Source organism: Ixodes scapularis, unplaced genomic scaffold (assembly GCF_016920785.2).
Source record: "Ixodes scapularis isolate PalLabHiFi unplaced genomic scaffold, ASM1692078v2 PGA_scaffold2__306_contigs__length_199485367, whole genome shotgun sequence".
NCBI classification, from domain to species: domain Eukaryota; kingdom Metazoa; phylum Arthropoda; class Arachnida; order Ixodida; family Ixodidae; genus Ixodes; species Ixodes scapularis.
This window is the reverse complement of record NW_024609857.1, coordinates 183,577,412-183,599,990: the sequence shown is the minus strand read 5'-3', so window position 1 is coordinate 183,599,990 and position 22,579 is coordinate 183,577,412. Positions and strand designations below refer to the sequence as shown.

The following is a 22,579-nucleotide window of genomic DNA, read 5'->3' as shown; positions in this document are numbered from 1 at the left end:
ACGGTCGATGTTTTCTTGCGCGGTCACTTGTTCATGCAGGTCTGCCAAGGCAGCGGTCGCATTCGGGGCCCGTCCATTATCGATTGAATTTCGTGGCCCCCTTCTTCACCGTTCTGTAGGATGGTGCACCCTCTTCCTACTGCCCCATGTGTTTGTGGATGTGTGCCGCAGTTAGGCCTTTCGAAAACAAACATTCATTCAACAAAAGTGTCATCACTTTCCTCGTTTTAGCTTGATTGCGCGGATTGCCACGTTTATGCGTCCGCCACAGGGAAACCGATTTGAGCTCATGCTCTATTTTTGGTGAAGCGAGTCCTAAGTGCGTATGTACGAGAGGACGTTGTTCGTATATTAGCTTGAAACGCAATACTCCGATTCGTCGTAGGTTAGACAATATATTTCTTTTTATTTTCGCTTTTTATTTTGTGTACACGTCTGGATATAAAATTATTTAAGGTTTATATGTGTTGTACAGGTTCCAGGTGAAATTGTACCGGGCCAAATCCTCCTTTGAAACAGATCGATTCCAGGCTGGGTTGTTGAGGCCGGTGATACCTGCAAAGATGAGACCATTTTGGGCTGTCTGTCACAAAAACTTACATGTTCTAAACATGTACATATATCTTGACAATTATGCAACTTACCGAACTTACAATATGTGTAAACATAACGCAATTTCATTGGACACAGATATGAGTGAGCCGTACGTAGCAGCACCATGGCGTGAAAAATGTATTTGTTTTAAGCCAAACTCGTTCAGGGCATGTGCCATACCGCATACAACAGCAAATTACTCAATATATATTTCAAATATATGGAGATATTTTGATGTGCAACTGAAATCTTGATTACACGACACCTTCTTCGAAATCACCTGACATGTACCTGTATCTTGGTTACACGTAAAAAATCTCCAGGTGGTCTACATTATTCCTAAGCTCTCCGCTGGTACGTGCAAAATGCCTCCCGCTTGAATTACATAAGCTTTGCGAAAAATTACCTTCTTTTTGCATGTCGTAGCACTTAATCCTGGCTAATTGTCTATAAATTGTCGCATTGTCGATTCCGCTCTTGTTTACCCTTTTTTTTTTTAATCAAGCGTTTTCTAGTTAGGAAGTTGATATTTTTGCTTCGTGATATTTCAGTGCGCTGTGCCTTTTCAGTAAAGACATATTAACAACAACCCAGGAAATTCGGCGGTCGTTTAGAAAAACGACTGCCACTCACATTGCGTGCTACTTCACAGGTTACGCCTTATCTTGCATTACAAGTGTCATGAACGTCGAGTTAAAAAGTATCCTCAAACATCGAACTTGCATTATAGAAGATAAAACACCCTAAGAAATGCCTGCTCGTATGTTTACCCGCAAAACACTCAAAGAGCCAATCATTGAGATCTAGGAAATCAGCTCAGCGAATGATGAGGCGGGACATCTGTTTAGACCTTAAAATTAAGCCTGCGCTGTGGTATTACGCAACGTAAGCATGACGCTTTGCATTTCGTAATGCCACAGCAAAGGCTTCATTTTTAGGCCTAAACATATTTTCCGCTTCTTCATTCGCTAAGCTAATTTCCTGGATCACAATGATTGGCTCTTTGAGTGTTTTGTGGGTAAGTAGACGCGCAGTCATTTCTTACAGTGTACGCACAGTATGTCTTACACCTGTTACAGTGGCACTTAAAAGATCTAAGACGAACCTTTTTGAACAATCGTCTAACAAGCGCACGCCGATGGGGTCCGCGCGGGGTCGAAATCGCGAGGTTACTTGTCAATTCTTCAAAAGAGTCTGTTTTGAAGTCACTCTCATACCCTATTCACACGACCAGCATAAAGATATCGTTAGAGCGGGCTTCGCAATTGCCAAAAAAATCCCCGTTCTTGGGTCGCGAGTGCATGTAATGTGCGGATAATCTCACACTGATTCGCCGCCGATAATAAAGTTTTCTTAACTAAAGGTACCTTTGTGAGCTATTCACACGACCGTAAAGGTATCTTTAGCGAAGGGACCTTTATTCTCTGCGGCCAATCAATTCGCGATCTTCCGCGCATGGCGTGTGCTCGCGACCCAAGAGCACGGGCTGATTCGCCGATAGCAAAGAGACCTATGTTAAATGCACCTCTCTGCTGGCCGTGTGAATGGGAAATTAGTGGGGGTTTAGTTGCCGAGTGGGTTACGGCAAACCAGCTCGAAGCACAGGGAGTAAAATCTCGCGCTGCAGAGCCCAGGGATCTTGGGTTCAGTCCCCACCCCTGCCCCTTTCGAACTGGATGAGCATGCGGTCATGTATCGCTACCAGAATTGTATGTAAAGAGTTACAAATAACTAACTGCTTATAATCAATTGCACTTTCTTGTAACTTTTAACGCTTCAATTACTTTTTTTTTAGTGGTGAAGTCCACTGCGATTCAATTACTATTTTTCTGTAATTAATTAGAAGTAGCCATGTATATATTTCAGAAAGAGCTGAAATTATGAACTTGAATATTTGTTTTACGTAAAAATCGCTCTTTCTGCTTGTGCGTCACCTGTCTACGTTGCATCGACGTTGGACACTTTTGGTTTTTATTTCTAAGCACCTAAAGAAGATTCTAAGATATAAAAAGGATTAGAATGACAACGCGTTATACGACATTTTGACTATCGAGCCGTTCAGAGCCCCTCGTTTCCTCTGTACGGTGTGTTACGATCCGGGTTTGTCGCTTTAAACATATGTGTACATTTTTTTATTTCCTACTATAAAGTTAAAACAAACGAAACTTGGAACGTGATAATTACTTTCTGCTAATTTTTGGTTACTTTTGTGATGCACTAATTGATTACTGTAATCAGTTACATTTTTCAATTAAGTAAATGTAATTGCAATCGGTTACTTTATTTCCTAACGCGTTAAAAGACTGATCTGTATTACGTGGTGCACGTTAAGGATTCCAGGCTGGCGGTAGTACAGCAATGTCTAATTTCTTTTTTTATCTACACCTGAGACACCAAACACTAAATGGGGCAAACTAGCCTCCGGCTGTATAACCATAAACACACCATATTTCAATTATGTGAATAAGTACCTGAGAAACAAGTCAATAACCACTGCATGTAAATTAAATAAAAGCAAATGCTATTTTGCAAGCATGAGGCTGACGCCTCATTTCGTCTGTCGCTCGCTTTCTGCAGTAAATAACACGTGACGGACCTATCGATCAAGGTGTGCAAAACGAGTGTGGGCTATCTGGGCTTCCGGAGGTGATATCCCCGAAGACTTCGTTTTTATGCTAAACAAAACCAAATTAAAAACACCGTTTTTTTTAAGGGGGGGGGGGGGGGGGGCAGTGGTGGACACAGTGGCGGACAAGCTGTTTCCAACTGCTTGTAACTTTTTTCCACCAACATGGTTTGTCATTAACGAAATTAACAAAATAATTTATTGTTATTAAAATTCTAAACAATCGAATTTACTGTGAGATAATTTTCTGTGCCCTATATTCGTGAAAGCCAGATTTTTGTTTTGCAGCTATTACAAGCATTATCTTCATACAACTGGAGTCTGGAGTATGAAAAGTAAAAAATAGGTGAATATAGTAGTGTACAATCTACGTGTTCATTTCAGGTTGGGCCCCAGGATGGGTTACTGGACTAACTTACGGCATAGGCTTGGAGTGCCCGCTTCGCACGACGAGAGCTCCGGGCATCGGGAGCAGGGAGTTCCTCGTACGTAAACAGGTTGGCCCACCATGTTTCCACTGTAAATTAGAAAAATATGTTGTTTGTATCGCCTGCCAACCTCCCAATGCTGCACATGCGTTCTTCATCAGTCATTAAAGTAAAACGCAGGGTCATATCATGTATTTTTTAAGATTTCATCAAAAAACCGTTTTTAGCGGTGAAGACAGGCTTGTCTAGGCACCATTCACAACAGCCGTGAATGTTTAGGGAGCCTATTGCCTGAGTATTTTGCACAACCACTTAGTTAAGTCAAGCTTCTGAGACAGAAATCTCACCGTGTCTTCACTGACAAAAGAGGACAATTTTTGATATTATTAGCCTGTTCATCAACCAACGGACAAAATCGATTACGAGGTGGCATCAATATTAAGAACCCAAGCTTTCTCGCTTTCAGAAGCATTACTCTGTGGTGGAGATTGGACTGGTACAAGGAAGCATAGCAACTGAGTCTGAATTATTAAACGATCCAAGATTGCCCATAATTTCTTCAGTTTTCTCACTGTTCGCAGCTTTATGCATTTAATTTTCTTCTGGTCTTGAATTTATTATATAGTCCCTCAAGCAAAAAGCAAGAGTACTGCAGCTTGAAGGGCCTAGGACCTGCCGTTTACTTTTTTTTTTCTTTGACGCTTATGTGCCCTGGATAAAATATATGCCACAAAATAATTGCAACAATAATATAATAACCCAAGTTCAGGAGCTGAAAGTGCTAAATACGGATAACTTTCTAGAATAAAAAATCTTAGAAAATATCTTTGGAAGTAATTTGTCTTTCATTGACTACCTAGCAACACAGCTAATGACAAATCATTTTTCGACTTTGCTAACGGTAAGAGCTGTAAATTCATTTTCTTTGCGTCTAAAAGCGTTCTTTATGCGTTGCGTTCGTTGAGAGGAAAACGTGCATTCGGATTATGATTATCTCATCGGGAAGTGCAGTAGCACAAACACATGACATAATTGCAGATATGGTGGCGGCAGAACGAGTAACTTTAGAAGTGTACGCCAGCAAACTTACCCCGGAATATAATGGCAGACCATGTATCGTGCACCTCCGAGTTGATGGCAATCAGTGGCGCCGCATCCTATTTTGATGTTTTTCGCCCAGGCCATCTGGACAAAACAAACACGCATATTATATAAGGTTCAACTCAAGAAGTGTTCTGTACTCGTCTTGTTTCTTTCTTTTCTTTTTTTTGAAAAAAAAGAGGTCAAGTGGTTTTCGTTTTTCTTTCAGACAATTTGTATAATTTTTCACTAGGTGTATAAACATTGCCTAGTTCCAAACCACTAAAACGAGAATTTGTCGGCCTGGAGCATCGTTTTTCTAAATAAGATATTGCCATCTCTCCGAAAAAGGTTATCTTACGCTTAACAAAGTATCACAAAATAAATATTTTGTTCTTTTTATGTTTCATTTCCAGGGGCACATTACGTTTCAAAATGCCTTTCTTCCGTCATTCTAATCAAAATTGACTAATATTATTACCTGCCAAAATTGAAAGGGTCGAATGCATCGCGTTAACGTTCCAGTGGCATCAAACCACCAACCTAATAGGGGGATTTCTTGCTTACTGTTTGTGAGTAAGACGGTTTTCTCTCAAATATATTTTTTGTATTTTTCGAAAAAAAAGTGCATTGTACTATTACGCACGTTCGAAGCCCTGAGAGGGTAGCGCTCGGCCTTTGTTACATACGGTGCTAGCTAAAGGATCCTCCCTGTGGACCTACACACCGTTCACAAACAAGTCAGCATTTTCCTATTGCACGTGTGCGCATAGCGCGTGCACAGGAGCCAGATCAGCGCGACGTGACACGTCCGCGCACGCGCCGAGTCGACAGCAACGCTCATCCCTAAGCTGACACTGAAGTGGGAGCTATACGCGGTGACCGGAGCAATCATTTTCTCTCATCAAGTGATCCCGTCCTCTGCGCTTCGGTATGGGTTCGGAGTGAGATCACAAAGCAAAAAATACGGACTCAAGACAGGTCCAACGAGCATCGTGCTTCCAACGCCCTCTGTTGTGCACATTGAAGGATAGGCGCACACCCTCGCAGATACCTTTTTCACTCAGCCGTTCTTTCAGTTTACAGGGCCGTTTAGTTAGCGCAATATGTATCGAAGGCCACATGTTTCACCATTCGCCTTTCATTTGAGCCCAATGGTAAAATTCAGCTGTAAGCTCTAAGGGTTTCGGTAGCAATGACAAATTAATAATTTGTGAATAAAACGAACGTTCTGGACGCTGCGAATTTCAGGTTAGCAGTTGACCCAGGTTAAGAACTTTCTTTTATCTCAAATAGTATCATTGACCAATAATTACAATAGTATTCTACAGACACATGCTTTATTTCGATCCAGTGAACTATGCAAAAAAAAACAAAAAAAATTTAGGCTTTTTTTCCGTTGTTACGAGATATGTTACTTCGATATGCGTATCAGAGCGCTTGTCTCAAAACTCTTGCACGGACGTCGGAGAAATACACCAAATGCACAATCTACAAACAGCCCCTGCGTCTACTATCCCGCACAACACTCGGAGAGCCAATCATCGCAACTTACGGAGGCAGCTCAGCGGATGACAATGCCGAAATATACGTTTAGACCAAAAAAACGCAGTCTGAGTTGTGACATTAAGCAATGCAAAACGTCACGCTTGCATTGACTAATGTCAAAACTCAAACGGCGCTTTTTGGTCTAAATATATGTTTCGGCATAGCCATTCATTGAGCTGCCTCCGTAAGCTGCGGTGATTGGTTCTCCGAGTGTTGTGCGTGAAAGTAGACGCACGGACTTTATTTAGAGTGGTTTTTGGGGAGCAAGCGATTGAACATTGTGGACCACCGTTTTCTCCATAATCGGGATAATTTTTCTTTATTCCTTCCAGCTATCGCACTAGTGATTGTCTCTATTATGTTTCCCAAGAAATCCCGTCTTATCTAAAACTTCAGCCTTCTAAATGAGTCTAGTTTACCTTGATAAAAAAAAGCCTGAGAAGTAAAGAGGTGTATGTATTGATTAGATTGCACAGCTTATGACGGAAATAACACAGATTATTACCGATGAAATCAGATTTTTCATGTGTCAGTTTCTTGTCTGGTTATGTATATATAAAACTTTAAAAACAAAAAAACACATGGGGTATTTATTGGACGCCGTATGTGATGTCGACCTTCGAAGCGCATAACCAGAAATGGATGCCAGTCATATTGTGACAAGAACAGTGGTGATTGTGTGGAATCAAAGTTGAAAGGGTATGAACGTGCAAAACAACGGCTTGATATTTGGTTCTCTTGGAGGTCGATAAATACAAATTATGAAGACACCTAAGCACTTAGGAGATTTGAATGAAAGGCAGAAGCTGCCGCAGCCCCCACACGCCTCCGGCAACGCCTGACACCAGAGCGGCGGCCGAGCACACGCTCTCGTGAAGCGGCCGCAGCCCCCCCCCCCCCCCCCCCCCCTTCCCTCCCCTCGCCCCACCCGGCAAGGCCTGACACGAGAACGGCACTCGAGCGCGCGCTCTCGCGAAGCGGCCGCCAATGGCTATCTTGGAGCCGTTTTGCTTAGTCAACTAGAGAATGGGCATTTATTTCGCGTTTTTTCGAGGTTACAGACGCCGCCGACTCCGCTCAATGGAATAGCTAATGCTTTCGCATTCAAAAGCTAGTTCTAAAAATGCGCTTATATCCGAGACGTGGCAGACTATGTCCAGTAGATATATCTTATAACAGCGCAATTCCAAGAAACAATCTCTGGCTCTTCAATACCAGCTTGAAGGGGGGTGCGAAAATACAGTCTTTATGTTCGTACAAACTTTTTCGTTGTGTGCTAAAATATTGCATCATTCGTACATTGTAAAGTGCTACAAAGGACGCACTGTGAGAACGCAGTTGAACAAACTAGGGAGCGTGGAAGAAAACGCCAGAATAATAATATTTTCTAAAACCATTGGCTATTCATTTTGACCTTCTTCATGCTATACCACACTAATCCCTTATTGACAAAATCTGCGGAATTGTATGCTTGCATGATTGCTAGAATCGGCCAAACCTGGGTGAAATGTCCATTCAACGGAGAAAATTGGTAATTGTAGATCGTGAAGCTGTTGGTCCTCCTGTGCTCGTTCCACCACGTCATGATTGCTTGTTCCCAGTTTCCCCGAGGAGACAAGAACAGGTTCTGGCCCAAGTATCTGTCTGAAAAGAAAACCAAGATAAAATCTTCCCTAGATCACCGTCAACGCCAAAGTATCTTTCAAACAGTTAAAATGAATTTGATATTGACAGTTCTAATTTGCCTCGATTGCGCCTCCGTCCTTCCTATTGACAAAATGAATTTGAAGCAATTGAAGTCCGATGACGAATGTTATGCGGGTTGGTCATTATAAAATGTATGGGTTATAATGAAGGAGGCAGGGCGAAATCTTATATATTACGTAATATTCGAGTTATACCGCTTTGCCTCACAATATCTCCTGGTGTGTTTCAAAGTAAACTGAAGCGATCCAGCATTCCATGCAAAACACCTTATCACGAATATCAAAATTATATTTTAGATTCATTCACTAAGAAGCTGAAACAACACTTTCAAAATAGCGCTGAAGCCCCTCCTTCCCGTCGCATCCGGTAGAAGGGGAGAACCGTGACGTATTACACACAGATCTCGACATTTTTGCGCCTTCCGCAAGCCTTACCCGAGGAGTAAAAAACGCTGCACACCGTTGCCTCAGAAGTGGTAAGCCTAAGGCAGTTGAAGCCTCTGGGTATACCGTCACACCCAGCGGCTGTTTTGTTTTCAGTTTTTCTGGCGTCTATTTAAACGTTCAGGTCAAATGCTCGTGATATTCATATTGAAGGGAAAAAATACTCTAGAGTCAAGCTCTAACTAGTTTTTATCGAAAACCTCTTCGGATTCCCCCTTTAACTATATATACATATTTCTCTACGACTAAACATGCACTCTAAAGAATGCCTGCGCGTCTACTTACCTGCAAAACACTCAAAGAGCCAATCTCTGCGATCTAGGAATCAGCTCAGGCGGAACAACCATTTAGGACCTAAAAATAAAGTCTGCGCTGTGGCAGAACGCACTGCAAAGCGTCATGCTTGCATTGCGTATTGGCGTAATGCTAAACAAATGTTCCCGCTGATCATTCGCTGAGCTGTTTTCCTAGATCGCAGAGATTGGTTCTTCGAGTGTTTTGCGGGTAAGTAGACACGCAGGCATTTCTCAGAGTGGTGTAGAAAACAAGTTGAAGATCTTATTACTAGCGCTGGCAATTTGATCGATTCACATGCCTGTTAATCGGGCAATGCTTGAACTGCGATTAATCTTTTCACCGATTACACGGTTAAGTTTCGAAAAACAAAAGAAAAATCAGGCCTTCCACCACGCAGTCTTTTCACCTGTGTGAAGTCAAACTTTAGGCGAAATTTTGACCCAAAGTAAACTGCAGGGCCGAAATAGGCGACTCCAAACATGTAGATACTTGTCCCAGCAACTTCAACGCCCTGCCTGTATCCTTTTAGGGCAGCAGAGACGATTGTAAACGCTCAAAGAAGAATATCAATGAAAACCTATTTGCACCTGTGGCCGAAGTAATAATTTGTGCCAGTGAGCGTCTTTCAACGGCTCTCAACTACACATCAAGGTCGATTCATAAATACGAGATTGGACATTGCGCCACTTCTTACGTATTCGGCAAAGGCAAAACGAAACTGGTTATTTTGAGACTACTATGCATGGTAAAAAAAAAATAATTAATCCTTTAATAAAGCGACTAAAAGGTGGCGATAAACCGGGTTGAAATATTTTAATCGACGCCCAGCCCTTCTTACGACTTAGTCTTCAGCCTGCGTCTTGGTTTCCTTTACCCTTCCTCTTCGCCCGTTTAGTTTGGGGGATGACACGTTTCATAACTCTTATTTCTGTTTCAGTCGTAGTCACCAACATCATAAGGAACGCGTTGAATGTTATCTTTGCACTCCTTGCTTCGTGATTCGTTCTTTGGCATTCTTATCGGCCGATGCTCTAATGTCATTGGCTGCCGAGCGTTAATTAGATGCATGGAACTCGCCACGCCCTGCGTTGGTTAAGTTGTCAGTGCTTTAGAGATATGGGTAGCATCTCCTCCGTCCTGCTTTTGGTTTCTCAGACTGGAGGGGGCCCGTAACGGTACGCGTTTTTCGCACACTATTCACGTTCATTGCGTAACTATTACGTCATTACGCATTTCCGCACGTTTTTTGTGCGTCCCTCTCCGAGAAATATTCAATGTCAGGATACGAACGAAGCCACCATGAAAGGCATAGTGCTGCGCTTTCTTCGTAGCACCACATTTGCTTGAAGGTCGATCGAAAACACAAAGAAGAATTGCCGAAATAGTGTCCCAAATATTGGACACACTTAATATTTTCTTCTTCTCGGAGTTATTGAATTGACAACTTTGATCTTCACCATGCTCTTCACAGTGAAAGTTTATACAGGTAGCAATGAAAAAATGACGTCAGCGGAAGGCAGCGGTTCACCTTTTGGACTCTAGATGTTGTTCCTAACTGATCACGGGCAGTTTCGTGGTATCAACATGAATGATTTCGAAGCTCGCTCCAGCCCCCGTACAGCAGCACGAAACAAACGCTCAGCGTAGTCCAATTTAAGACTGCCCGCTCGATCCGCAAGCCTGCCTTCCACTGACGTCACGGCACTGGAATACGCGGTTATTTTCTTAATGTAGGATTTGGCATCGTTTTCAGTTGCAGATTTGACAATTACTACTCTGCATTTCGTAATACTAAATAGGGCACCGGAGGGGGTAAAGGTTGCTGATTCCGAAAATACAGTTATTTCGAGTAGCTAAACAAATCGCCGAAGTGCCTTTTTCAAGCAAATTTTTTGCAATAATACATCTTCCCTTTTTTTTCCATTTTTCTTTGATATTTATAATGAATTTTTTTTAATTTTTTACGTCCCCCTGTAATCTGCTTACAGCTTGTGAGAAAAAAATAGCTTTAAATTTGAAAGGTATTAGCGTAACGATGGATAGCTTACCAATACGACCGCATCCAACACACCCGTGCTGAAATTGGCAGCTTTGTGAGTGGATCTGTGCCAGCTTTGCTAACTCTCCGTCGTATTCCTGGAAATAAAGAAGACAGGTTAGAGAATATATGTGTCAGAACATTTTATTTTTAATCTTTTATAAAAATATGTTTTTTGGTGAGCTCAGGATATTCTTCACATCTTTATTCATTTTCATATTTACTTTTCTCCAGTACAACTTACAATGAAAAAAAAATAATTATTTCATTTTCGCGTCATACGAAGGCACCGTTGACAATAATATTAATAACAACAAGGTCATATAATTTAATCACAATAAGAAGGTAAAGGTTATAGTTTACTACTATACGGTCGTGGAAACTGAACAAAGTTATGTATTGTTCTACGATTAGGTATTATTTTATTACAAATCGTTATCCAATGCATTAGTGTGTGGGTCTGCTGGGAAAAGATATAACGGGGTAAATTTTGTTATTCAAATAGCTAAATTATGTTTTTACACACGTAATAATTTTGGCATGGAATTGGCTAAGAAAAAATACATGTAATTCAAAACATTTTTCACTGACTACCATTTATGCCTAACATCCATGTTTCAAAATAGACCTGGGGTTTTCTAATCAATCATGGGTTCTAGTGAGACCTGGGCGTCAGTTAGCTAAATCTAAGTACATTAAAAAACATCGGACTTCATCTAGTGAAACTTGTGTCCTTTAGCAATATATGAAAGATAAACAACAACTATATAATCAATGATTTCTTGTAAAAGTACGTGGTGCTTTAGAGTTCCTTCTTGTGCTCCGCCATCATACAATTTCTAAAGCGCCACTCAGCGCGTTTCGCAACTAGACAGTAAGCACAGAGGACACCTTATTACTAAGAAAGCAGCACTTGCTCAATCACTTCATATGAAGATATCCTAATAGGACGAAATGGCAGGGTTGATAGGGGCACTATTAATATATACCTTTTCACTCAAAGGTGTCAGGTCATAAAAAGAAAAAAAATATTTCTGGTTTATTTCTATCAACAACCTGTGCGCCTCCGTCTGGCGTCACTATCCAACATTTCGAAAGAACTAGCAACACTGCTCCAAAATTAAATGGAATTCGTCACGTGCTTCTGAAATGCTTCGTTAAACATGCAGGCTTTCGCTACTGAAACGAAACTTGTTATTGTTCTAGGTAGTGGGTGCCTCTTTCGCTGTTTGCGTTTGACGACGACACCGCGATTGCTACCGCCATCGTTAACATTGGATTTGAAATCTACACCAATGTTTATGGGCAACGCAAGCAAAACAGGACGCATTTCCAAACCTCCAGTCGGTGTACGAGTCAGCTGGGAAACTGACATGAGCAAACACAGCCCGCCGCTACTGAATACCTGCCATAGGTGTAAGAGGGAAACGAGATACAGTGCTCTTTCCTGCAACTAAACAAAATAGGGCGTTGGAAACGGCACCGCTACACTTGGAAATACCTCAACAAGACAGGTGCCTGTTCCTTGTTTACTCTATATTTAGACAACCGCAAAAAAACATAACTGTCATTATGTGTCATGTGCTTTTGAAAATGCCACGTTTATATTCGGTAAATAAATATAGGCATAGTCTGATTATGTTTACATCACTATATCATTAACTTGTATTCATTAAAGTTGGTATATGTTTCTGGAACGTTGACTGCTGCATCAAGCTAGATTTTTGGCCACTTTCTTATTCAGGAATGTTCTCCCCCAGCACTCAACATGTTTAGAAATTACAAAAAGTTAAGTTAAATAACTTTTATGCGTTCGTTATTCAATTCAAAAGCTTGGTGAGCGAACCCTAATTTTGCACCTCATAAAAATACAAGTGACAAAGGTGTTCTTAAGTTAGCGAAGGAGTACAGGATGGGATTCAATTCGTCATGACGTTAAAGTAGCCCCGGAGCTAATGATTCAAAATGTGGGGAAATGAATAACAAACGGATGTGACCATAAAGGGGTATTCACACGAGGGAGAAATCCCCGGGATTTCTCCCTCGTGTGAATACCCCTTAATTAACACTACGTCGAAAAATACCCTTGACGTGTTGCCCTGCTTTTAAATTTGTTCAGAAAGCCATTTTTCACACCTAATTAAAAACACTAAAAAACTTGAGACTACCCGGGCTCTGTAAAAAGTGACACCCACGTCTTTCTTCAAAGTAGAAAAACCATAAGCTCGCGCGTATTTCTTCCTCCCAGACTGTGCTTAACACGTTTAAGGGTTATATATGCCCTGTAACGTGGTACCGTCTTTAATTTATTTTTTTATTATTTACATCAACGCTGTTTTGGAGCTTTTCTGCTGCAGTCATGGGTGGAAAAAATATTTACCTTAGGACCAGGGTAAAAAAAAAAAAAGTATGATTTCATCAAAAAATAAAATAAATGCATTTCACCTAAATTATGTATTTTATTTAAATTAAATTTACGTGATTTAATTCAATTATTAAGATTTAAATGATCGTATCTGTAAACAGATTTTTATCACTGGATATAACTTTAAACATGGCAGAATTATATATCAATCTGTCCAGTCACTGTAAACATTGCTGAAGAAAGAGTTCCGGTAACCAAATAGCAGCATAATTAACAACTTATTACTGAGGCAAACCCTGTAATACTAAAACAAAAACTGCCTCATCTATTAGCTATAGTTATAGGACTTTAATCACTTTGTTCGCGTTCTGATTTGCTCGCAATAGAACGTTACGTAACTGGCGAACAAAGCGTTAAGAGAAATCTTAACGCTCTGGCTTTCTCAGATAAGCACTGCTATTGTACGTGTTCAGTTCGACATATATTTTCCTCGCTTAATGATTATTTGACATAAACAGAAGAACAATTAATTGCAAACATAAGGCTTTAAATGTTAGACAAAAAAGGCAAATATCATTCGTAAATATTTATGCGAGAAAGATTTTGATTTAAATAACCTTATCAAAACTGTAATTATTTAAATCACAATTTAAATCATGATTTATCTCAAAATTTAAATCTTTTTGATATTTATTATATTTTTTTTTGTTTATTTTAATATCGCGTATGGTCTGGGTGTCCTGAACGCTAAGAAGTCACGTTCCCCACCAAAAGCCCTGTCATTTAAACACCGTCGAAGGATGACACAATCGCAGCCCAATGTGCGATGTCTACGGAACAGCACGTGCATATTTCTCATTTCGCGAAGCGAGCAAAACTCGTAATGTGCGCACGAGTGCTGAAAATACAACCAGCCTGAAGGCCGTTTCTATAACTTTGTTTCATATCAAACCCTATCACTGCCAACTCTTCAGTCCGATAGAGAGAATCGAGTGGTGCAAAACGTGCATGGACACGACGCTTGGTGTCTTTGCGTGTTTGCTATAGACTCTTTTGTGTATGTGGTGGCCACCATGTTGAATTCTGACGTGACAGATTTGGCAAAAATAGGAAATATCTTTATTTGCCGGTTCGAAGGCGCTAGAATTCAAAGGCTTCGTGCCAATTGTTCTACTTTTCTCTTGGCTATATTTTTTTGTTTTATTGCAGTTAAATTTAAACTATTTACTTTAATCTTTGTCGCCCTACCCAACGACGTCATATTTCAACGTGGCAACCGTCAAGCTCGAAAAGGGTTCATATTCGCCTAAACGGATCGAGTACATAAAAAGGAAATTGCAGGATCACGTTTCATCCACAGTACGTGATTTATTTAGCCGGTGATATCCAACCAAAGAGCGATAAACCGGCAGTTTAAAGTTACCCCCACCCGGTCGCCGCCATGTTGTACATTTTTTTTACCCTAGACAGGTGACCTTATAGTTTTACATCTATATTTTAACGAAGTACCACGCCACAGATATTTCATTATTGATCCTTAATAACAGCACCGACGAGATAAGCTATGTTTCGATTGCTTTAAGTCCAACATTTGATTTTATGGCAAAAACTCGGGCAGCTTCGGAAATATTCCGCTAAATGCCGGCAGCCGCAGTGCTGCTGTATTTTCGGGTTTTTATCGGAGCTAAACACTGATCTCTTGGACTCACAAAATTAAAACTCTTTTATCATAATTTTTAACGCCGATCGCCGTACAAATCTTGGCTCTGTTTCGCGTAAAAGCCTCGGGATTTGGCATGGTCACTTGTCTAGTGGTCAAAATCGTACAACATGGCGGCAGCCAAGTGTGGGTCACTTTTACCAGGTGTACAGGTTACCAGTGTATCGCTCTAAACCCCTCTACCTCGTTGTATTCAACGCAGAAGGACGACGAGGGCCATGACGATCCACTTTAAACGCCGTCGGATTGTCTACATCGGATCGTAGCGTTGGCTACCATCGGAATTATTGCGAAACAGTGCATAAAATTGTCTATTAACGCTGAGGTACTTTGCTGGCGCCAGCTCACGGTTTCCTCGGTGATGTGACAACCAGGATTTGCCCGGTCGTCACGTGGCGAATTGTGATTCTGTCTACTTATCATCAGTAGCCAACGAGAAGTTAGATAGTGTTCGTAAATCTCGCGGTAGGAAGCTTGGATTCGTTGTAGTCAAAACACAGAACACGGTCAACCTTGACAATCAGACAATGCTTTGTCGTTGCGCAAACCATAAATAATCCCACTTAAGACGAAAGTCCACTGCGCTGACGCCGTTAGTCGCGCACGTCGCCCCTTGAAAAGACTGCCCTCTGTTGGCAGCTGTGGAAATCATGTACATTAGCGGACTAGAACCGCAATGTCAAGGCACACTTTATGCGCTTGGTAGTAATAGAAGGCAAAACACACCCCGAGAGAAAAGTGATGAGTGCATTGACGTTGCACCTTCGACGCTGTTTGCGTCGAAAGTGAAATTGGCTCGTCGGCTGCTCGCGTTGGCCGCGCCCCGTCCTTCCCTATCTTATGGGATGACTTGCACGCTCCACGATGTCAGTTGTTCCGCCACTACGCAGTGGTTCCGGCCTTTTAATAATCGGCACGTGACTTTTGAAAGAGGTCTCTATGTATTTTAATGGATAAGTTGCCCCGCTTACACCTCACAAGTTTGTTTGTTAGAAGATGTGCATGGTCTTACCAGGCGGAGCATATTTGCTGCCGATGGAAATCCAGCCATGTTTCCTGACGCAAGGTCATTTCGAAGGTCGTTGTGTAGCGCCACGATGCGGTCAACTTCCGCGGGAGACACTGCTTGCAGGGGGTGTCCAAGAGGGTGGCCGTAGTCCCCCGGTTGCACTAGGTTGATGGTGAGCGGCAGGGGCCACACTCGTGGCTGCGTGATCTGGTACGGACCCATTGGCCGGAGCTGGTCGCCCGCACAAGCCTCTGTGTGCGTGGTACAGCAGAAGACAGCAGCGGCGAAAACTGCGAAGGACATGGTCCTGGAGGTGTACGAAATACGTTAGCGGTCAGATTATGCTGGGGTTAGGAACTGTACTAGTTTGCAACGTCACCACCCTGCTGTGTATCATTGAACAACCCACGAAACAAACCGACCATACAACGTTCAAGATATTGTACAGCAACAGCACCCTTTCATTTCCCAGTTTTCTGACGATAAAAAATTATAGCGCAAGGTTAAATTTGTTCCTGTCTGTGCTTTGTTGCAATTCGACATTTATTATACGCCTACAGTGGCCCAAGATCTGTATAATAACAAGCGAACGTCGACCGCCGGGCCGACCAGTGCCTAGCCGCGGAGGGGTGCGGAGAAACGGGAACGTTTAGACGCGTGTGCAAAAAGCTCTTTCCGGTGCGAGCGTCGTCTACTAAGCTATTCCGTTGACCGCACACAAAACCGTACTCATCATCTGCTGGCGGAGCTAACCGCCTTCAAGCGAAAATCTAAACAGCGCTTGCTTATCACTCGTTTTCTTTTTTTCTTTTTTTTTTTTCTTTTTTTTTCGGGCACATAAAATAGCAATTGGCAGCAAATTCAAACACAGAACAACACAGGCAGACCTCAGAGTGAAACTATCGTCATTTTGCCGCTGTTTTTTAAACGTGTTCCGGTTGGCTGTAGGACTATTCGCCGAAGGACAATTTGTAGCAGGGCGACCTGTAGCAGGGAAATTCGTTGCATAGGGCAATTCGTCATAGGGCAATTCGTAATAGGGCAGTTTATCCAGATGACAATTTGTCACCCTATTAAAAGCTTCTTATGTGTTTAATTTCTACAGTTTATCGAGTATACTGCTTCAAAATTATTAATTACGAACGAAGGTTCTCCCTCATTTGGTACATTGCTTTATAGCAGAATGTTTAAGATTCAGCTTAAATGCTCTACTTCCCAGTAGACGCTGTCTACTTCTGTGGGTGAACGCCATAGCCGAGTTAAAAATATTTTCAGTAATTTTGATAGGATAACCACACTGGTGTAAGTTCACGAAAAGTTTTATTTTCATTGCTTCCTGAACCACTCAAACTGTTGGTCTTGAGCAATAAGATTGGCCCGGCGAACACGCAGCCTCCCGTGCACTGTCAGCTTAAGGGTGCCGAGAGGTTCACAACTCCAACGCCTATAGGTGGAGGGGCGGTAGTTCCAGGATGGCGTAAGAGACGGGGATAGATTCTCCAGGATTTCCTGTGCGCCTGCTCGCTGACGGTGGTCAGCGCGCTAAAAATGACTTATTTGCCTACAAACGTGAAGTGGATAGGGCAGGATCGTAGCACAGGTGATGGGGATGTTGATAGTTAAATATCAGCAAAACGAGCATGCTGCTATTTAAAAGTTGCAGAAACCTCAACTTACGAAGCTTTGTGGTGGGCGAGCACGTTTTATGCACCGACCACGTCACTCTTTGTAACAGAATATTTTTGAGGTTGATGAAAATATCGTGTTATCGCTTTGCGTGACCATTAGTGTTCTAAAAAATGAGCCTTGCATGGAGACCCTCAAGCTTCAGAAGAGCAGCGTTGTCACAGGCACGCAACTCGCTCCTCACCGTGTCGGTTTTAGTGTATCGCAACAGGTTATCAAACTGCTCTCTGGTTATTGATAGGAAGTTTGTAACCGCAGGATACCGTGCGGTTTAGCGTTAAAACCGGAGGCTCGCGCTGCGCCTTTGAAGCACAATTTTCAGCGCGCGTCAGGAGCTTTGCCGTGCTCACAGTACCCTATACTAGCCTGCCGTAACGCTATGTTAAAACTGCCTATTAAAATAATTGGCGTGTTTGGGGGTTTCACTTATTTCCCTATCAAACATCAATATGTTAATATACCCTGCATTTTTTTAACTGTGTTATTTGCAACGTTGCGGCCCCTCTCGCCAAAACTGCCCGTTCTAAGTTCTCGTTGCAAACGTCTGGCTAACACAGACGCACTTAAAATGCTTCGGGTATTTCTTTATTTACTTTGTAATTACCTGAAATCAAGTACGCATATGCTACTTCATAAACGTGTTTGGAATAAATGGTCATGGTTTTTGTAACGGACTTAAAACGCGAACCCATTCCAGATGTGTATTGCGCCACCAGTTTCCTCTTACTTAGGGCAAATAACTTACCTTTTGTAGATCGTGCGCTAGAGCTTTACATTAGTAGCGGGAGCGTTTTTCGTCACGTTAAGCACAGGTTGAACTGGCGGCCATGCACATGACCAGAAATCCGCAGCGTATGCGATATACGAAAAGCCCCTAATGAAATTAGACATGCCAGTCCTTCGTGCAAGGCTGTTGCAAGACGGAGCAAAAAAATTCCTATTTTAACGCGCTCAATTTTTTTCGTTAAAACGGCTTCACGCATCAAGGCCGACAGCCCCTGCCACCGTTTCCGCGCCGCCGCCGACGATGCCGTTTCTCTGTTTCTCGGTTCGTCCGCGAGAGGGCAAGCTGCAAGGGCAAGCCAAAGAACGTGGACACCAAGGCGGTGTTCGAACTTTTCTTGGAAGGCTTCTAACTTCATCTTTTATACGTACACGTACCATTCTCCCTCCCTCCCCTCCCCTTCCCGAATTCCGGTAAGCTGTATCCATTGAAAAGTTTGTTCTCAACGTTCTTAAAAGAAGATAGACTATAAAAAACAAAACCCATTTTTCGACTAGATGTCCTAGCGACGAATAGCCGTACGACGAATTGTCCTACGCGACCAATTGCCCTGCTACAAATTGCCCTGTTACGAATTGTCTTTCGACCAACGGCCCGTATACCATTCTGGCTATGCGTTACCTCGGTATTATGCTGGACGAGAAATTCAATTTTAAGTGTCATATCGCGACAATCCTGTCATCATCACTAAAAGTGTTGGGCATTACCACTCCTCTAAGTTCTCGCTTTCGAGATCCTTTTCTTTTTCTTTATATCTTTGTCCGGTTTAAAAGCTTTATTTTTAACAACTTAAATTTCGTGTCAGTTGTCTAAAACAACCTCAGTTCGACTGCTGCAGCGATCTCAGAGCGAGTACAAAAATGATTCGCAAGAACGAACCACGCAAGAAAACACTTCTAGAATGTGCTCTTCTCAGAATGTGCTACCTAGCTTGTGTTTTGGACGAGTTATTATCTGGACAACGCGGAAATGATCTCGTATTTTGTTTAAGTGTTTGCATGTGTACTATGACAGTGCAAGTGTTATATCTGACATCAATATAAAATTTCGGGTTCGACGTTTCCGCAGTAATCACACAGTCGCAGTTCGCATTCTGAATGTCTTTAAAGCATAAAATGATTTTTAACGCTAATGCTAATACTAAGCTTGTGTCCGTCCGTCCTTCCTTCCGTGCATTTCCCGCTAAATTTTGCGGGAAAATTCATGTCAAATAACCTGGCGTCAACAGACCTGCAGACCAATTCAATTCCCCCGATAAATTGAGCGGGAAAATTAACGTCGCGTGACCTATACACCAATTAAGTCTATCGACTGAATTTCGCGGGAAATTTTAGATCACGTAACCTTACGTTACGTCCCTATAAAAGATATTTAGTTTCCCCGCTAAATCTGGCGGGTAACTTGATGCCACGTGACCTGACTTCGCGTGAACTATGCTCCAATTCAGTTTCAGTGTTATATTCAGGGAAACAAATTACGTGACGCGACCCGTCGTAACCTGGCCTAAACCTTTGTCCATAAGGTGATGCCACATCACCTATGCCATACTGTACTGTATACTGCCTTCTAAAGAAATTAAAGCTGTCGCTTCTTAAATGCTGCATCTAACGCATTATTGGTCTTTGAAGGTAAAAGGTCGAGACATCTGTGGACGTTTTTATCGAAGACTCGAAAGTCTTTCAAGTGGAGTGTTTCTTCTTTTTTTCTTTTCTTTTTTTTTTAGCGCGCTTGTGAATTTTGAGTTTTGACATTCTGTTTTTCATCTAACTTTGTTCGCCAACGTTCTATGCCTCTGGCGGTCGGTGGGCGCGTCTAAATAAATAAATACGTAAACGCTCGTCGTTAGATATTTTGATATTTCGTGTATGAGTTGGCACGTATCCAATGGAGCAAAATGCACGCGATACATATATCAATAAACATAAAGTAAACCGTCGCATAAAAGTTATGCATATATGTTATTAGCTCATTGAATTCTCCCAAAATACACTAATGCAATTGGTTTGAAAGAAAAAGTATCGTGTCATGAGAATTGATTGATGCTCGAGCTTTCGGAATGGCGATTTTCACATATCATAATTCTCTAAATAAAGAAGGCTTGAGAGCTTTTCATTAACTACCAGAACAATTTTTATGGGATAGACGGACAACAAGGTAAAACAGCTAATGGTTAGATCACTCGTATCTCTCCGTTTGATGTAAAGATGTTTCGTGCCAATGATACGCTCGAAAAATTCGGTCTCGGCGGTTAACTGATCGCATGCGCTTATTTCGACTATAAAAGCAAAAATCTTGGGCAGTTCTAGAAGTTTTCTTTTGGTTTTGTTTCTACTATTTTAACTAAAATATATATGTTAAAATAGTGAATTTCGCCTTTTTGGTGGAGTGATGATATATGTACGACGTCATGCACCTCCACCGGAAATGGCTATAGGCACGACGCGGACAGACCATGCCACTGAGTTTATTTAATGGTGGGTTTTGGGTCCCCTATAGACCTGCTCGGTACGTCGACAAACATATTTGTGTTTTAAATGACAATTTAAAAAAAAATGGTCAAAATTGCCGAATATTTGAAAAAAAAAAAACTATGTCCGTCACTTTCCGGACTGGATCGTGCGTGCGCTACGTGCGAAGCGGCAACCTTACCACACGCTACGCAACAGTTTTGGAAAGTAGTTTCGACAATTCTTTTTATTTACGGCATCCACTTTTCACTAGGTGCGTAATTAACTCTCAAAACTGCAAAAGCTAGCGCGTGATTCACTGTGGCGTGCTTATCCAACCCCCCCCCCCCCCCCCCCCCCCCAACCATGGAACCGGCGAACCCCAAAAAGTTTCCCGTCGTGCGCATAGCCATTTCAGGTCGCGGTGCACGCCGTCGTGCCTATATCATTACGCTATTTCGTGTGCTTCCAAGCCGACACATAAATGCTAAACATCACTCAACGAATTCCCAACGTACTGGCCTGGTTTGTGCCTGGACGCGTAGTTTGGTCAGTAGCTTAGCCCGCTTGCATTTCACTTAATCGACAACCTTGAGGCAACCTCCAAGGCTGTTTGATTTGGCGCTAGCTAAGGACTGAATTAAGAAACATTGGGCATGCCTGGGAGTGGTGGCTTCACTATTCAAACGTGAGGTATTACTTTAGTGGCGCCCCTTTAACTTCTGAAGTAAAAGATACAGCGTGGGCCAGGAAGCCGTGTCCCATGACATGCCAGTACGGCGGAAATTACGGCCCTGGCGGGCCAATCGGAACATGACTACGTATCGCCGGAGTGCACTTTTACTGCGAAGAAATATCAGTCTTTTCGCTGTGTCACGCTCCAATATATATGTACGTTGAGCTCGTATACTTAGCGCATCTTTCGAAGCCGTCGGCATGCGGCACGCAATGTCGGGCTTATCGTTCACCTTTTGCCAAGTTACAACGAGACAGGGTATAACCGTTGGCTCTCACTCCGCTGGCGCCGCGTGACTGTTGCCGGCTGGCTACATATGGATTACAGGTAGAATTTGTCGGCACGATATTGGAAGAAGGTTTCGAGTTGAAGTTGGCCTGTCATTTAATTAGCCGCCACATTTTCGGGCACCCGCACAAACTCATTGCTTTCACAGTTACGGCCGATTCAAAATACTCGTAGCCGCTTCTTTCTATTTTTCTAAAAACTTTACTAATATACCACCAAGAATAAAAAAACAACAACGAAAAAATCACTTAAATGCGACCAGTAGCAAAATCGTTAGTTGACATAATTGGTCTTGGAAACTGCCCGCATTCTGTAGAATTTTAAAATCAAACTATTTTAGATTAGCCCACACCGCATTGTGAGTGGTACACTTAAACGTACGAACGAGGATTTCTATTAATACTCTACAATAATCGGCGCGCGTAAAACGCCCCGCGAATAAAAAGACGGGCGGAGAAAATGCACTTACCACGAAGTCATGTTGACGATCACTTCTTAGCAGTGATTCCGCGTGTCGAAACCTCTGCTTAAGTAGACTCAGAGCCACAAAGTTGTCAGGATATATGACCTAACGCGAACATCAAGTTGATTCATTTGCAACATTACTCATCCTTTGACCGAGCTACTGATGATAATCCTGAGGGACGTTATCTTCGTACAGTTAAAAAAAAAAAAAAAAAAAAAAGACGGCGCAAACGAAAAGAGATAATAGAAGAGAAAGATAAGAATTTGTCATTCTCCATTCTAAGGATAACGTCTTTTGTGAATAAACTGGAAGAAGTC

At 42.2% G+C, this 22,579-nt stretch overlaps 1 protein-coding gene across 1 annotated transcript; it reads right to left on the bottom strand.

Moving 5' to 3' along the window:
• Positions 1-370: 370 nt before the first annotated feature.
• Positions 371-22,320, bottom strand: LOC8028318 (scoloptoxin SSD976-like). Its single transcript, XM_002410808.4, has 7 exons — positions 22,266-22,320; positions 15,859-16,162; positions 10,772-10,859; positions 7,775-7,920; positions 4,739-4,833; positions 3,640-3,737; positions 371-555 (listed from the first exon to the last, which is right to left on the bottom strand). Exons 1-7 carry the CDS (start codon positions 22,274-22,276, stop codon positions 452-454), a joined length of 846 nt encoding a protein of 281 aa, XP_002410853.2. The 5' UTR covers positions 22,277-22,320; the 3' UTR covers positions 371-451.
• Positions 22,321-22,579: the final 259 nt, after the last annotated feature.